The 17052-nt window shown below is 48.5% G+C and overlaps 2 protein-coding genes and 1 long non-coding RNA gene across 4 annotated transcripts in view; 2 read left to right on the top strand and 1 right to left on the bottom strand.

Moving 5' to 3' along the window:
• LOC117887098 (zinc finger protein 248-like) overlaps nucleotides 1–17052 on the bottom strand; it is a 236550-nt gene that overhangs the window by 49748 nt on the left and 169750 nt on the right. The gene's annotated exons all lie outside the window — the stretch shown is intronic.
• LOC117887029 lies at nucleotides 7–3008 on the top strand. Its single transcript, XR_004648109.1, has 3 exons — nucleotides 7–235; nucleotides 2317–2404; nucleotides 2949–3008. It is a non-coding gene; the product is annotated as an uncharacterized LOC117887029 (long non-coding RNA).
• On the top strand, nucleotides 3019–7521 carry LOC117886994 (zinc finger protein 586-like). 2 transcript variants are annotated; one of them, XR_004648092.1, is made up of 3 exons: nucleotides 3019–3075; nucleotides 3904–4063; nucleotides 4395–7521. XR_004648092.1 is itself a non-coding variant. In XM_034789215.1 (2 exons), the coding sequence occupies exon 2, from the start codon at nucleotides 4583–4585 to the stop codon at nucleotides 5465–5467; it is 885 nt and encodes a 294-aa protein (XP_034645106.1). In that variant the 5' UTR covers nucleotides 3879–4063; nucleotides 4395–4582; the 3' UTR covers nucleotides 5468–7521. The 2 variants fall into 2 exon arrangements, 1 of the variants encoding a protein (XP_034645106.1); XM_034789215.1 differs by lacking the exon at nucleotides 3019–3075 and having other exon boundaries at nucleotides 3879–4063.

The raw sequence follows: 17052 nt of genomic DNA, 5'->3' as shown, positions 1-17052 counted from the left end.
CCCGGCAGCAGGAAGTGACTCGCAGCCGCTGCGGTGACTCTGGCTCCAGGCTCCTGGCGAGATCCCCGAGCCCCGGCGGCTGGTGCTGGGAGCCCGGAGCCCGGGCTGCAGCCGGGAGAGGGGAATCTCCAGCAGGGCCCTTCCCGCTGCTCCCCAGGAGCCTCTCCCAGGGCAGAGCCCCCCAGCCTGCCCAGGGCCCCTTCCCGGCCGCGGTGGGGCCCCGCTCGGAGGGAAGGTGAGACAGACCCACCCCGCCCGCCGCCGTCACCCCCGGGCTGCAGGGGGAGGTTTGGCCCCAGGCTGCTCCCAGCGGAGCTGGCTGCGATTCCCACCCTGGGTCCGGGAAAGCCGCCGCCAGCTCCCGGTGTGTGCGGGGCGGAGGCAGGATCACGTTACCACCCATCCCTCTCGCCCCCATCTGCTGCTTTGTTTCCCTGCCCCTGGCCGCGCTGGTGCGGACGGAGGCTGCAGCTCAGGGAGATCTGAGGGGGGCAGAAGGTGGGCAGGGGCCAAAATGAATGCAGGGTGGAGGGCCCCAGCTGGGGGCCGGGGAAGGAGAGGGGCCTAGGGGCACAATCAGGGCTGGGGGGCAGCACAGGGGCTCGATCTAGGCTGGTGAAGCCCTGCCGTACCCCCTGTCTTGAAGGGTTTTCCATCCTATCCAGGGTTTACAGTTTGGTTCAATGGCTCTCAGGGCCCCCACTGTACAGAATGTTTCAGCCCCCCTGCCTGGGACTGGGGATAAGAACCGGATACAATCGGCGGGGGGTGAATCTAGGAATGAGGGAGGCAAGCCCCCACCCCGACTGTAGGGCAGGACTGCAGTCTCTGCGCACCCCCAACTTCCCCCCACCCGCTGAGTGTGTGGCCCCAGCCTGAACCCCAGGGGCAGCCGAAGGAGAAGCCTGACCCGCTCCTCCCAGGGGCCGTGCACCCCACCTCCGCAGTCAGCTGTGACTCTCAGCCAGCTTGGAAAACTGAAGGTTTATTGGTCGCTAGGAACAGCACAGAACAGAGCTTGTTAGCACAGAAATCTGGAGCTTTCAGCAAAGTCCATCTGGGGGGAATCCAGAGTCCCGAGCTCTGGACTCTCCCCATTGAGTCCCAAACCAGGGGACTGACCCATTTCCAGCCCCCCATCCTCAGTGATGTCTGGCTGCCCTCCTCCGTGCTTTCTCTCTTTCCCAGGAAAACAGGTCTCATGGCCTCCCCCTCTCTCTTTGTTCTCCAGCACCTTGGGCTGGCTCCTTGCAGAGAACAGGCTTGGGCCATCGCTTGCCAGGATACAGAATTTTGACCATTCTCTATGCCCAGGCAGCTATTCTGCAGTCACAACTGCCCTCTAGAGGTCTCCGCAATTATCACACACCTGTATCCCACCAGCTTGATACTTGAGTAAAACATGGGGAAACTGAGGCACACATTCAGTATTCAGAGACAACATTCAGAACATTCCCACTTCATCACACCCCTCTGAGACCAGCCCCAGGGACATTTTCTCCATTGGCTGGAACCACTCTGACCATACCAGCCCCTCAGCCTGAGTCTCCAGGTGATGGAGAGACCTGGGGAAAGGGCTGGAGTGGGGCAGGGAAATTACTGTGTCAAAAGGCTCCTTTCAGGGACCAGCTGGGGAGTTTGGCCTACAAGGAGAGGGGCTCCCTGTGTCTGTGAGCCCCAGAGCTGCAGCCCTCAGTGACACAGCCAGGTTCAACCCCCGTTACCAGTGTCAGTGGCTGAGCTGCCTAAGGAGAGCAAAGGCCCACGACAAGTGGGCAGTCGCCCATTCTCCCAGGGTGGGGAAGAAGATAAAAAGGGAGAGCGGAGAGACTTGAATATCAGCAGGAGCAAGAAGTGGGGAGGGAGATTCCCAGCTCCCAGCCCTGCCCAGATCCATTCCCTGCACCCCCGGGGCAGTCAGCTCTCCTGGGAACAAGGGGAGGAGCTGAGAGAGGAAAAGCCAGTTGCTCACTCTGCTGAGCACCGCAGGACTGAGGGAGACGGGGGAGAGCTAGAGGGGTTACAATACACTGTGGGGCAGTGCCCTAAAGTGACTCCTTTGATTCTGCTCTTTTTCCAGTGTTTGGCTCAGAGATGCTGTTCTGGGAAGTTTTAGAAGGGACTTGGTGGGTTTAGTTCTAATGTGAGGGGAGGGGTTCTGGCCAGGATGGTAATGAACTAACTGGGTTTCTTCCCAGCATGGCAGAGTCCTAGAATCAGAGCGTCTGTCTGCAGGGAGAGAGCCTGGGGGGAATTGGGGGGACATGGACTCCAGCCCTTTGTGAAACCTGTCCAATCTTCCTGGTCCTCTGACAGGCTGAGGAATCACGTCCATGTCTGACTCCAGATCGTCCTGTCTTCCAGGAGACAGGGCAGGGAAATGGCTGTGATGGAGCCATCTCAGGTAGGGGATTTTCAGGGAGCTTTTGTGGTGGTGGTGGTATTGTAGAGGGGTTAATCACCTGGGGTGGGACGGGGTGTGATAAACCTCCCGGAACATGATCATCCGGGGTCTGATTTTCTGAACAGGCCCATTAGTGGGTGGGGGGAGGGGTGGACATTCCCCCATTTCTGAACCAGGAAACACCTCCTTGGGCAGGGCTGGGAAAACTGACCAGACTCCCAGTGCTGGGGCCTGACCCCACTGGCCAGAGGGTGCTGTGAAATATGAAGGGAAGCTGTTGGGGTTCCTGTCCCGTCCCCGGCTCAAAGCTCTGCTTCCCCTATCAGCCTGTGGCTGGCAGGTGTGTGGGAAATGAGAAGACCCTGCCCTGCTCTGTGTGCTGGGAGGGACAAGGAGCTCTCACCTTCTCCCCACCCCCTGAAGCCTCCTGGCTGCTCTGAGCAGGGTGCTGGGAGGATTCTGCTTCTCTATCCCTCCTCCCCTGTGACTAGGGGGATTGTGGCTGGGGCAGCAGGTTCTGAGTGGGGGATTCTTGTTGTTTCAGATGCCGGTGACCTTCGAGGATGTGGCTGTGTATTTCACCCAGGGGCAGGGGGCTCTGCTGGACCCCGCTCAGAGAGCCCTCTACAGGGACGTCATGCAGGAGAACTACGAGACGGTGACCTCGCTGGGTAAGGGATTCCTGGCCCCTTGGTTATTTGAAGCTGGAGGGATCTGCGTGTCTGACACTGGTCACGTTCTTCTCTCATCACTCTCCAGTGACACCAGGGAGTCAAACCCTAAGGCACATACTAAATCATCCCCATCCAACCCCGCTAGCTTGCAAGATGGAGAAGCCGTATATTAACCTGTCTGTGTTGTTTCTTGGTCGCAAACAGAATCCCTCTTCTCCTTGGGAACAGCTCCAGCCCTGTAGAGGGCTCTGGGTTCCGCAGGTTTAGAAATAGGCAGGGGTTTAACATTAGAGCTGGGTGTGCGTCACAATTCCCCTCAGCTCCCCAGATGTCTTCCTCCCCTGAGGGGGCTCAGTGACGACGTACCTGTCCTCTTAGATTCCACATTCACCAGCACAGGGACAGGTTCCGCTCACGGAATGTCCTTTTTGAGACATTCAGAGCTCTCAGTCCTCCACACACCCTGATCTGGTCTGATTTCACTCCCTGCACAAACAACAAGGAGTCTGGTGGCATCTTTAAAGACTAACAGATTTATTTGGGCATTACATTCACTACAAAAGCAGCTTTTCCTCTCCTGGAATTCACACCTCCTCATCTATTATTGGGAGTGGACTACATCCACCCTGATTGAATTGGCCCTGTCAACACTGGTTCTCCATTTGCAAAGTAACTCCCTGCTCTCCATGTGTCAGTATATAATGCCTACATCTGTAACTTTTATTCCATGCATCCGAAGAAGTGAGGTTTTTACCCATGAAAGCTTATGCGCAAATAAATCTGTTAGTCTTTAAGGTGCCACCAGACTCCTTGTTGTTTTTGTAGATACAGACTAACACGGCTATCCCCTGATACTTGACTCCCTGCACAGGATTCCCCATTCTGAAACCTGACCTGATCACCCAGCTGGAACAAGGGAAACAGCCGTGGGTGCCCGATCTCCAGGCCTGTGAGGGAAGAGAGATTCCAAGAGGCACCCACACAGGTGAGGACTGACACACAAACCATCTGGGGAATGAAGGAAAAAGTTGAGAATCCCAAAAATGAGGGATCAGTAAGTGCCCTCAGTTCCTTCCTCATCTCATCCAGGGCAGGTCTGTAGGCAGTAGATATCACTGATATCACTTCATATGTGTCCCGTTACCTGCAGGAGTTTCCTTCCCTACTTGCCTTCTCTGTAAAAGTTTGGGTGGGAAGTGGAGGAAGAATCCAATTGCTCTGTCTGTGCAGCTTTAGTATGGTGGGTTTTCCCTTGGTGCTATTCCTCTTAATTTTCCTTAGCAAAATGACTCCTGTCTGAATTGTCTCTCTCCCAGCAGGTGATGAGAGAGAGAGTGAGAATAAGGATGGGAATCGACAGCAGGAAGTTTCTGGGCATGGGGAACCACAGGGGACCTTTGTGGGAAGAGCTGAAGAGAAATTTTTCCAGTGCTTGGAACAGGGAGAAGCCTGGGGAAATTGGCAGAGGTCAAAGAGTCTGCTGGGAAACAACTCAAGGGAGCAAATGGATGAATTTGTTATATATGGAAAAGGACACAGGAATACCACAGCCAGGAAGACAACCCCCAAGGAAGACAATGAATACCTCGGTTCTGTTACGCTTCAGGCAATAAATACTGGAGAGAAAACACTTCAATGGTTGGACTGTGGGAAAAACTTCAATAAGTGCTCAGATCTTGCTAACCATGGGAGAAGCCACCTGGGGGAGAGACCCTCTCGGTACCTGGAGGGCAGGAATTGTTTGATTTGGAAGTCAGCGCTGATTACACATCAAAAAATCCACACAGGCGACAGACCACATAAGTGCTTAGACTGTGGGAAAAGTTTCACCTGGAGATCAGCCCTTGTTAGACATCAGGCAATCCACACCGGCGAGAGACCCCATAAGTGTTTGGACTGTGGGAAAAGTTTCATACGGAGGTCAGCCCTTGTTAATCATCAGGCAGTGCACACCAGAGAGAGACCCCACAAGTGCTTAGACTGTGGAAAAAGTTTCCTGCAGAGATCACACCTTCTTATACATCAGAGAATACACACTGGAGAGATACCCCATAAGTGCTTGGACTGTGGGAAAAGTTTCCTATGGAGGTCAGCCCTTATTAATCATCAGGCAGTGCACACAGGAGAGAGAACCCACAAGTGCTTAGACTGTGGAAAAAGTTTCACATGGAGATCAGCCTTTGTTAGACATCTGGCAATCCACACCGGAGAGAGACCCCATAAGTGCCTGGACTGTGGGAAAAGTTTCATACGGAGGTCAGCCCTTGTTAATCATCAGGCAGTGCACACCAGAGAGGGACCCCACAATTGCTTAGACTGTGGGAAAAGTTTCAGATGGAGGTCAGTGTTTGTTAAACATCAAGCAATCCATAAAACAGGGAAACCATAAGACCCTGGGAAAGGTTTCAGAAACAGATCAGCCCTTCTAAACATCAGGCAATCCACGCACGAGAGGGACCCCCACAAGTGCATAAACTATAGAAAAATGTTTCAAATAGATGTCATCCCTTGTTATACATCAGAGAATCCACACAGAGGAGTGACCCCATAACTGTTTAGCCTGTGAAAGATGTTTTAAATGGAGGTCAAAACTTATTTCAAATCGGGCAATCCACACAGGAGAGTGACCCCATAAGTGTTTGGACCATGTGAAAAGTTTCACAGAAAGATCAAATCTTATAACACTCAGAGGATCCACACAGGGGAGAGACCCCATCAGAGTTCAGACTGGAAAAAGTTTCCTACATGGGTCAGACTTTGTTAAAAATCAGCTAATCCACACAGGAGAGATCCCATAAGTGCTTAGGCTGTGGGGGAAATTTTATATGGAGTTCAGGCCATGTTTTACATCAGAGAATCCACACAGGAGACCCCATAAGTCCTTAGACTATGGAGAATGTTTCATACCCTGATCAAGTACTTGGACCTTGGGAAAGGTTTCAGAAACACCTCAGCCCTACAGAACATCAGCCAATCCACACAGGAGAGAGATCCCATAACTGTTTAGACTGTGGAAAAAGTTTCTTATGCAGGTCAGACCTTGCTAAAAATCAGGCAGTCCACACAGAAGCGAGCCCCCAGAAGTGCTTGGACTGTGGGAAAAGTTTCATACAGCGGTCAGACCTTGTTAAACATCAGGCAATCCACACCAAAGAGAGACCCCATAAGCACTTAAACTATGGAAAACATAGCAGAAACTGATCAGCCCTTGTTTTACATCAGAGAATCCACAAGACTGCATAAGTGCTTGGACTGTGGCGAAAGTTATACACAGAGATCACACCTCATTAAACATTGGAGAATTCACACACGATCTAAACTTCTGTGGCACCTGGCTTGAAAGAGTTAAGAACCTTGCATGCTAATTGACCAGCTCCAACCTTTTGAAACGTGTTAGAAATGTGTGTAAATGTATTTGGGGCCATTCCAAGAAACAGAGCCTAGAACTTTGAAATGTAAACTGGTGTTGTTAAAAAATTGGAAGAAGATAGTAGTGCTGTTGATTAATTGCATTTAAGTCGCGTGATTAACTCAAAAGAATTCATTGTGATTAGAAAAATTAATCTCGATGAATCACATTGTTAAACAGTAGAATACCAATTGGAATTTGTTAAATGTTTTTGGATGTTTTTCTACGTTTTCTTATATATTGATTTCCATCACAACAAAGAAGAGAAAGTGTACAGTGCTCACTTTATATTATTTTTTATTACAAATATTTGTACTGTAAACATGCAAAATAGAAGTAGTATTTTTCAGTTCACCTCATACAGGTGCTGTAGTGCAATCTCTTTATCAGGGAAGTGTAACTTAGAAACATCGATTATTTTAATGATATAAGTGCACTCAAAAATAAAGCAATTAAAAACCATATAGCCTAGAAGTCAACTCAGTGCTACTTCTTTCTCTGCCACTCGCTAGGACAAACAAGTTTGTTTACATTTACGAGAGAGAATGCTGCTTTGTTTCTAATTTATGATGTCATCCGAAAGTGTGAGAAGGTGTTTGCCTGGCACGTTTGTAGCTGGCAATACAAGGTATTTATGTGCAAGATATGCTAAACATCCATATGTCCCTTCGTGGTTTGGCCACGATTCAAGTGGACATGCTTCCACGCTGACAATGGTCATTTTTAAAAAAATGCATTAATTCAATTTGCGACTGAACTCCTTGAAGGAGAATTGTATGTCCCCTGTTCTGTTTTACAAACCTTCTGCTGGTGGCATCTGACTCAGTTGATGAAAATGAGCATGTGTCGGTCTGGTCTGCTTTGGATTGTTATCGATTAGAACCCGTCATTAGCATGGATACATGTCCTCTGGAATGGTGGTTGAAGCATGAAGGGATCTATGACTTTTTAGAGCATCGGGCACATAAATATCTTGTGACACCGGCTGCAGTAGTGCAATGAGAATGCCTGTTCTCACTTTCAGGTAACATTGTGAACAAGAAGCGGGCAGCATTATCTCCTGCAAATTGTAATCAAACTTGTTTTTCTGAGTGATTGGCTGAACAAGAAGTAGGACTGAGTGGAGTTGTAGGCTCTAAGGTTTTACATTGTTTTCTTTTTGAATGCAGGTATTTTTTTGAACAAATTAGTAAGTTCAACTTTCATGATAAAGAGATTGGACTAAAGTAATTACAGTTGGTGAATTGAAAAATACAATTTCTTTTGTTTTTTACAGTGCAGGTATTTGTAATAAAAATATCAAGTGCTCACTGTACACTTTGTATTGTGTAAAAAGAACAAGGAGTCCTTGTGGCACCTTAGAGACTAACAAATTTATTTGGGCATAAGCTTTCGTGGGCTATAACCCACTTCATCAGATGCATGGAGTGTATTCCGTGTTGCAACTGAAATCAATATGTTTGGAAATATATAAAACATCCAAAATATTTAAAGAAATGGTTTTCTATTATTGTTTAACAGCGCGACTAATCACGATTCATTTTTTTAATCGCTTGACAGCCCTAGAATATAGTAATTGTAGTAGTCTCTGTTTACCTATATCTTGTTATAGATTAACGGTGTAACCAAAGGGTTCCTGTCTAGGACTGTATTTTGTTAATTCAGAAGTCAAAAGGAAATATTAACATTTAAATGATACTTGCGTGTAATAATGTCCTTATGTATATATCTTTTTAAAGTTTGTGGTAAACTGTCTATGAACAGCTTTATGGATAATTACCTTATGTTAATCCATGTAGTTTTATTACCTGTAATGCTTGGGAAATAGGAGTGTATTTCCAAAACCTATTGTTCCCCCAAGGACTGCCTGCTGTCGAGAGGCTGCAAAAATGTCTATATAAACTCTTGGGACCTGATCCTTTCATCTCAGATCTTCTTAAGCTTTATTCGTGGGGAGTTTGAATTGTAAGACTGAGATCTCCAGTCCTCTCTGGGCCGCCCTGATATTGAACATTGGACTAGAGCATGATGAAATATTGTTAGGATATAGATATTCAAGGCTGTCTGTAAAGGCCTATACTTTAAAAATGTAGGTATATGTTTATTATTTGGCTAGTTATAGAGGTATAAAAGAATGTGTGTAAGGCCTTCTCTCACTGTGACAGTCTGAGGCCTGTTCTCAGGCTAAGGCCTTTGGCCAAGCAGCAGAGGCAGCCATAAGCTGGGAAGCGAACGGTCACATCCTCACATTCCAAACGAGTTGAAATAAGGCCATCTGGGGCTGTTAGATCGGATCAACTTCCTGTCACCTCCAGAGAAAGGGAAGAGCCTAGAAGATGTAAAAGGAAATTTAGTTTGATAGTTTTCTGTCAGGTAAGAACTCACTTAGCAATAGATACAGCTGGTAAACTCTTATGTCTTTATAGATGTCGTTGTGAAAACCTCACTTCTGTATTGTTTTGTCATTCTAGTTACCACTTTGCTGTGTTTATTTGCATGGTCTCTGTCTGGTTCAGTGATTGTTTCTGTCTGCTGTATAATTAATTTGGCTGGGTGTAAACTAATTAAGGTGGTGGTATATAATTGGCTAGCTAATCATGTTACAATCAGGATTGGTTAAGTAAAATTTAGGAGACTGATTGGTTAAGGTATAGCTAAGAATATTATATATAAATTAGGGGCATACAGGAAGTAAGTTCGGATTCGAAAATAAGGAAAAGGAACTTGGGTTTAAGCTTGCTGGAAGGTCACCCTAATAAACGTTGACTTGGGTATTGCTTCTCTCTGTTCATGCGAGAAGGATGAGGTAAGCGAAAGGGTGAAGGAATAAGCCCCCTAACATCTTGGTGCCGTGACTCAGATGCATCGCATTGGATAGCAGCCTGTAAGACCCCCTGGTCAACAGTGCGCGTAGCTGCTTGGAGGGGGTATGGTGAACTCTTGTGATGGTAGCTGCGGGTTCTGGCCAGCTGGGATAATGGATTTTTTGAACAAATGGATAAGGAGAATCAGGGCCCATAGCAGGTGCAGGGGTCTACCTGGGATGAGTTTGAGAAGGAGATGGGGGTGGTTTTGGGATACCGCAAGGGAAAGGAGTGTAGGAAAAAGGGAATGGTATTACAAGGTTTGTGTGCTGGGATGGCATACTGGGTAAAAAGGGAAGCCGATCTCTTCCAACACATTAAGGCTTTGGAGGGGATTGTGGAACAGCAGTGGATTTTAACAGAAAAATCCGTGTTAGCAGCAGAGGTACCGGAATTGAAAGCACGGGATGCTGCACGGATAAAGGAGTCTTGTGAGGCAATCCGGAGAGAGAGAGAGGAACTGCTGGGAAGAGTAGGAGACTTATAGGAGGAATTGTATCAATGTAAACATTGGGGCAATGGATTTGGAGACCCCAAATCATCCACCCCACTAATGGAGCTGATGGAAACACCTCCACCACCCTACCCTGAAAAAACACTGTACCCACCACTGCCAGTGGACGTTGTAAGCCGGCGATCCACTGTTACAGCCGCCACGAGAGAGGGTACCTGGGAGGAACTTCAGGAGGCAGGAATAGTGGTGAGGGGAACATGCCCCAAAAGAAGTAGAACAGGCAGAAATCCTCCCCTTTTCCCTGAAGGACCGGGAGACATTACTGGGCCGTTTCGGAAAGGTACCCCGGGAGGATTGGGATCAGTTTGTACTGTGGCTAGTGGAAGTAGGCAGGGAAATGGAGGATCTAACTCGTGAGGATCAGGTGATCATATGGCATAGTCTTTTGGGACAGGGCACCTTAGGAATCGATGTGGCAGGACTGGCACACCCATTTCTAATCCCCGGACAGGTGGCAAAACAGTTGTTTGGGGTGTACTGTCGTACTGCGGGGATGAATAAGATGAAGCGAATCCCTGGGGAAACAGGGTGGGATACACTTAATTGCATACAGTCATGGGCACGGTGCTGGGTGCATCCCCAGGACGGTCCATGGGGGATATCCCAGACAGGAGCACCAGGTCCTGGTGGGGGTGTAGAGCATGGTAGGGGTGTGGAATTGCTGGAGAAATAGTTGGAGCTGAATGATCCGCAGTTTGGGGCATTTAAGTTTGCAGCATCCTGAACTTGCTCCCAATCAGCTACCCCAGTTTCTGGAACAGGCAGATGTGTGGAGGCAGATGCATCAGCGGGGAGAGCCAGTCCATGTTGTTGCAGGGGATCAGTACAAGGTGGAAAGGGGTGGATCAGCGCAGAGGGGAGGAGGGAGAGGGAGAGGAAGAGGCCGTAGCTTTGCGGGGGGGTAGTTAGGGATGGGCGGGCAATTGTAGAGCAAAGTTCCAGAGACTGCAGGCTCAACTGACTATGCAGGATGTTACCAGATCAGGGGGAAAGTGGCCCAGGAGGCCAGGGGACTGGGACTGCCTGAAATGCCAGACACACAATTTTGCTTGGAGACAGGAATGTGTTCGGCGCCGGGACCCCCAGTCTCCCTGTGAACCAGTGGGAGGGACAGAGGTCAGTGCTGTGACTTTGGGGTGCCCTGGGAGGTATCCTGTCCATGTTCTCAGTTTACGATGGGACGCGTCTGCTCGCCCCACGCAAAGATCTGTACACAGGTGCTCAGCCGAGTCCCTTCCACCCGGAGAGCCAATTGCAGAGTTGGACGCTGAGGAGTTGCTGATATTCAGAGCAGAGTTTGAGCCCCTGTTTCCGTAGCATCCCTGCCAGCTGTCAGCCTGCGGGGGATGTATTCCAGAGACTCACCTGGGGAGAGCAGGGGATATGTGCAAGGGGCAAAGAGTGAGGAGCAGCTGGGGAGGAGAACGGCTCTTCTTGCCAAAAGGGGAAGAGTGGGCAGGGGGAAAGAGGCAGGGGGGAAGGATGGGAGTAAGATGGGGAGGAGATGGAGTGGTGGGCAAGGGGCATGGGATGGGGAAGAGAAGGGAATAGGGGAAGTGGGGGCAGGGAGGGAAGCTGGAGCCCAGCATGTGGCATCCCCTTGACAGAAGATGGGCTCCCCTGTCAAGCAGGCCCATCGAGCCCTCACCCTGACAAGCCCCACCTCCCCTGCATCTGTACCACCCCGATGATCCCCCCAGTCACCCTCCCCACTGAGCCCCAACCACCTGCACCTGGACCCCCATCCAAATGAACCCCACCTCTTCTACATGTAGACCCCGCTGCTGAGCCCCAAACACCTTCACCTGGATCCCCTGCAGAGTCCCATTGCCCCTGCACCTGGAACCACTCAATGAGCTTCTGTGCATCCAGATCTCCCACTGAGCCGCCTGCACCCAGATTGCCCCACAGAGAACTCTCTTACCCCCCCCTCGGATCTCCCCACACTAAGTGTCTCAGCCCTCGGATCCTGCTGCCGGGCTGAGCCTGCTCACCCACACCTGGTGCACCTGGCATGGGGGGCAGGGCCCCAGGGTGTTTCTGGGGCAGGCCTGGCCCTTGCGCTGTGTCAGGGTCAGGTGCAGCTCTCTGGGGGGAGCAATCGCTGGGCTCAGTCCCCGCAGCAGGCAGTGACTGGCAGCCGCTGCAGTGACTCTAGCTCCCAGGGTCCTGGCGAGATTCCTGAGCCCCGGCGGCTGGTGCTGGGAGCCCGGAGCCCTGGCTGCAGCCGGGAGAGGGGAATCTCCAGCAGGGCCCTTCCCGCTGCTCCCCAGGAGCCTCTCCCAGCACACAGAGGGAACACACGCATGCAGCCGAGTGATAGCAACAGGAGAAAGCAGAAGCACCACACCTTTGTACCTTACTAGAGTCTGTGGTGCTTCTGCTTTCTCCTGTTGCTATCACTTGGCTGTGTGCATGTGTTCCCTCTGTGTGCTGCCCCAGCTCTGCAGATAGCTGACACAGCAGACCCAACGAGATCCCCCAATGACCACAGAGTCTAGTAAGGTACAAAGGCACCTCGGCCAGGTTTATTGCGATCTCGGACACAATTGCAGTTCCCTGTAGGTTTCTGAGCCTAATTCAGGGCATGCTATGAGAAAAGTGCCTCTTGGCAAGGACACGGCTCAGTGGCGGGACTTTCCACTGCCCCCGTGGCTGGACAAAATCACCACCCCAGGGATACATTTTTATACACAGGTACAAACAAGTTACACATCACTCCTGACGTATTGAGGTGCAACCCCTCTACGCAGCAAGGTACAACCCCTCTACGTAGTAAGGTGCTGCCTCTCACCTTGTACATGTTGGTTCGATCAAAACAACTCTATCCATCATATTCCCCTTTTGGCCCTGTCATTGGGATGGGTCGGCCTGTTCCATGTTATCTGTGGAATGTTCCCGTATGGTATGTCTTGGTACCATGTTTATACTTGTGACGTTATTGATATTCTCTGGGACCATATAGATCATTGTTGCAACCAAGGTCATATAGTGGCACCCAGATCTTGTGTAAAGGGGGTCAAATGGGGTGTCTAAGACAAGGTTATGGTTTACTGGTTATAATTATGCTGTCTATATGTATGTATCAATTTTGTAGTTGAAGTTAGGAATATTGGCTCTATACTATCTGCATTTCAAACTTAGGCTATGCTGCTGGGTGACATCCCAGACAACATGGTGTTAGCTCTGCCTAGCCTGCTTGATGGCCCATTAAGGACCATCAGCTATACAATGGACCCATTGAGAGAAGGCAGATACGCCTTGTAACTCAGCAAAGTATGCAGGGACTGGCCCATGTGACTCCAGACTCCATTTTGCTGTAATTTTCCACGGTAAGAACAAAGGTGTTCTTACACCTGGAAAAGACTATATAAGGCTGATGCCTCATCTCCATCGGGTCTTCAATCCTGCTTCATACCTCTGGAGGAACTTTGCTACAAGCTGAAGCTTTGAACAAAGGACTGAGGACCCATCCCAGCGGGGGATGTATTCCAGAGACTTGATTTGAACCTGCAGTTTATTCCATCGCTGCTGCAAGTCTGAACCAAGAACTTTGCCATTACTGTATGTAATTGATTCCATTTAACCAATTCTAACTCTCATCTCTATCTTTTTCCTTTTATGAATAAACCTTTAGATTTTAGATTCTAAAGGATTGGCAACAGCGTGATTTGTGGGTAAGATCTGATTTGTATATTGACCTGGGTCTGGGGCTTGGTCCTTTGGGATCAGGAGAACCTTTTTCTTTCACTGGGGTATTGGTTTTCATAACCATTTGTCCCCATAACGAGTGGCACTGGTGGTAATACTGGGAAACTGGAGTGTCTAAGGAGATTGCTTGTGAGACTTGCGGTTAGCCGGGGGGTGAGACCGAAGTCCTCCTAGTCTGGCTGGTTTGGTTTGCCTTAGAGGTGGAAAAACCCCAGCCTTGGGCTGTAACTGCCCTATTTGAGCAATTTGTCCTGAGTTGGCACTCTCAGTTGGGTTCCACCAGAACCGCATTGTCACACCCTGTCATTGGGATAGGTCGGCCTGTTCCATGTTATCTGTGGAATGTTCCCGTATGGTATGTCTTGGTACCATGTTTATACTTTAACTTTGCTAGGTGAATATATATTTATGCAACATCAGCCCTTTCCTTGCCAGCTTCTGTGAGCAGGGCCTGCCTCTGGCTCACAGCTTAACTTTGCTTTATGTTAGCAAAGTCTTGACCATTACTTTAGTTCAGGCCTCAGGCCTCATACTGGGCCTCTGATACCAAGGTTTATATCTCAGGGCCTCCTCTTACTACAGGCTATAACCCACTTCATCAGATGCATGGAGTATATTCTGTGTTGCAACTGAAATCAACATATTTGAAAATGTATAAAATGTATAAAACATCCAAAATATTTAAATAAATGGTATTTCTATTATTGTTTAACAGCGCGATTAATCACAATTAATTTTGTTAATCGCTTGACAGCCCTAGACGATAGTAATTCTAGTAGTCTCTGTTTACCTGTATCTTGTTACAGATTAACAGTGTAATCAAAAAGTTCCTGTCTAGGACTGTATTTTGTTAATTCCGAAGTCAAAAGGAAATATTAACATTTAGATTAAACTTGGGTGTAATAATGTCATTGTATCTCTCTCTCTTTAAAGTTTGTTGTAAATGGTCTATGAACGGCTCTATGGATAATTACCTTATGTTAATCCATGTAGTTTTATTACCTGTGATGATTGCAAAATCGGAGGTTACTGCCAAAACCTATTGTTCACCCAAGGACTGCATGCTGTTGAGAGGCTGCAAACGTTTCTATAAAAACTCTTGGGACCTGATACGTTTATCTTAGTTCTTCTTAAGCTTTATTCAGGTGGAGTTTGAGTCGTAAGACTGAGATCTCCAGTCCCTTCTGGACTGCCCTGATTTTGAACATTTGGACATTGGACTAGAACGTGATGAAATGAATCAAAAGGACTCTTTTCAATTCTAACCTGCCATCTCTATGGTGAAACTGACCTAAGGACTCTATTCGCGTTTGTATGTCTAATGATCTTTTAGCCAATACTGTCTTTTCTTCTTTTAATAAATCGTAGTTTCATTAACAAGAATTGACTGTAAGCGTGTATTTGGGTAAGAACTGAAGTATTCATTAACTTGATGGGTAATATATCTGCTCCTTTGGGATTGGTAGAATTCTTTATATGATGAAGATTTTCAGGAATCACCATCAAAATCTAAGAGGACATTTTCCCACATCAGGTATCATTAAAAACTTGCCTCTGTTGCCAGTCAAATCAGTTATTTTGTTACAGCATCTCCCATACCATGAAGCTTTTACAGAGCTGAATGATGCATCATGCCTGTGCCAGGCAACTTTCAGTGAAATTAGCCTGTAATTAAAATCCAAAGTTATTACCCATTAAACATGACAGCAATTCCCTACCTTGTACTCCTGGGCAGCCTCCTCTGTGAGCCCGGGACAGATGGCAAACCAGACAGATCGAAGTTTGATCCTCTTCACAGAAGTTTCAGAGCCTCCTGGTGTTCCCCACACACCATGCTAGTATCCCTGCTGGTGCAGAGCTCCAGGTTTTCCCCAAACCTCCAATGAATTAATTCTATGTGCCTGCCTGTGATGTTATCTGATTAATCTATGACCATATAGATCATTATTGCAACCACTGTCATATAGTTGCATCAAATCTTGTACAAAGATGGTCAAGTGAGGTGTCTATGAAAAAGTTGTAATTTGTGGGTTATGATTGTGCTGTTTGTATTCATGGATCATTCTTGTAGTTGAAGTTATGAAATGTTGGCTGTGTACTTGTGTTTGAGTATTTGCTTCTGAGTAGCACCAGTGAAACATTTTGCCAGCTTATTGAGAAGGGACTATTCAAATTAAGTGCTCCCTCAAGAAACACTTAACTGACAATGGACCTTGGGAGACACCAATACACATCTGATGAGCCTTCATGGGAACATTCAAGGTATCAGGTGGACAATGGCTGCTACCTGTAAGGAACTGAGTTGCGCATGGGCATGTGACTTGCCCATGTGACCCGCAACTCCATCTTGCTGCTGTGATTTTCCACAGAAGAACAAGGGGTTTTCCTTCCACATGGCAAAGGGTATAAAAGGCCCTGGAAACTCCTCCATTTTGGTTTCTATCCTGCTTCTGACCTCTGGAGGAACTTTACTACAAACTGAAGCTCTAAACAAAGGACTGAACGACCCATCCAAAGCTGTGGATGTACTCCAGAGATTTGATTTAAGCCAGCAATTTATTCCATCATTGCTATAAGCCTGAACCAAGAACTTTGCAATAATTGTATGTATTTGATTCCTTTAACCAATTTTAACTCTCATCTATATTTCTTTCTTTTTATGAATAAACCTTTAGATTTTAGATTCTAAAGGATTGGCAACTGCATGATTTTGAGGTAAAATCTGATTTGTATGTTGACCTGGGTTTTGTGGCTGGTCCTTTGGGATCAGGAGAACCTTTAATTGGGGATACTGGTTTTCACAATCAGTCATCCCTGTAAGGAGCGCTACCAGTGCGACAAAGGGGCTGCAGTATCTAAGGGAATTGCTTATATGACTTCTTGTTAGCCAGTGTGGTGAAACCGAAGTGCTGGTTTGATGTGCCTTAGAGGTGGAGAATCACCAGCCTGGGGCTGTAACTGCCCTGTTCCTTAGCAATTCTCCCTGAATTGGCACTCTCAGTAGTGTCCCACCAGAGCACACCTTGTTACACTGCCACCACCACCTCTGCCTGTCCCCAGCCCAGCTGTTAATTCTGCCCCCAATCCAACATCACTTCTGCCTCCAGCCCCTCCCTACCTTCTGACCCTTCAGCCCCCACATCTGCTCCTCAGGACCTCTCTGCTCCTCCTGCATAGGGTTACCATATCTCATAAATAAAAAAAGAGGACCCTCCACGGGCCATGGCCACGCCCATTTCCCCACCCCTAGCCCCGCCCCAACTCCGCCCCTTCCCCACCCTAACTCCGTCCCCTCCTCCCTCCCACTCCCAGCCAGGGGGAAAGGGCTGCCCCAGTGCTACCAGCTCCATGGTTTCCCGGGCAGCCCCCAGACCCTGCGCCCCCAGCCGGTGCTTCCCCAGCGCAGCTGGAGCCCGGGAGGGGAAGCACCCAGCCGGGGGTGCAGGTTCTGGAGGCTGCCCAGCAAACCGTGAAGC

The sequence above is a fragment of the Trachemys scripta genome, chromosome 14 (assembly GCF_013100865.1).
Source record: "Trachemys scripta elegans isolate TJP31775 chromosome 14, CAS_Tse_1.0, whole genome shotgun sequence".
NCBI lineage: Eukaryota > Metazoa > Chordata > Testudines > Emydidae > Trachemys > Trachemys scripta.
The sequence above is the reverse complement of the archived record's forward strand: the minus strand, read 5'-3'. Positions and strand labels throughout refer to the sequence as shown.

Bases quoted from the DNA above. Each gene is read 5' to 3' on its own strand.
- LOC117886994 (XM_034789215.1), top strand. From the start codon at position 4,583: ATGGATGAATTTGTTATATATGGAAAAGGACACAGGAATACCACAGCC.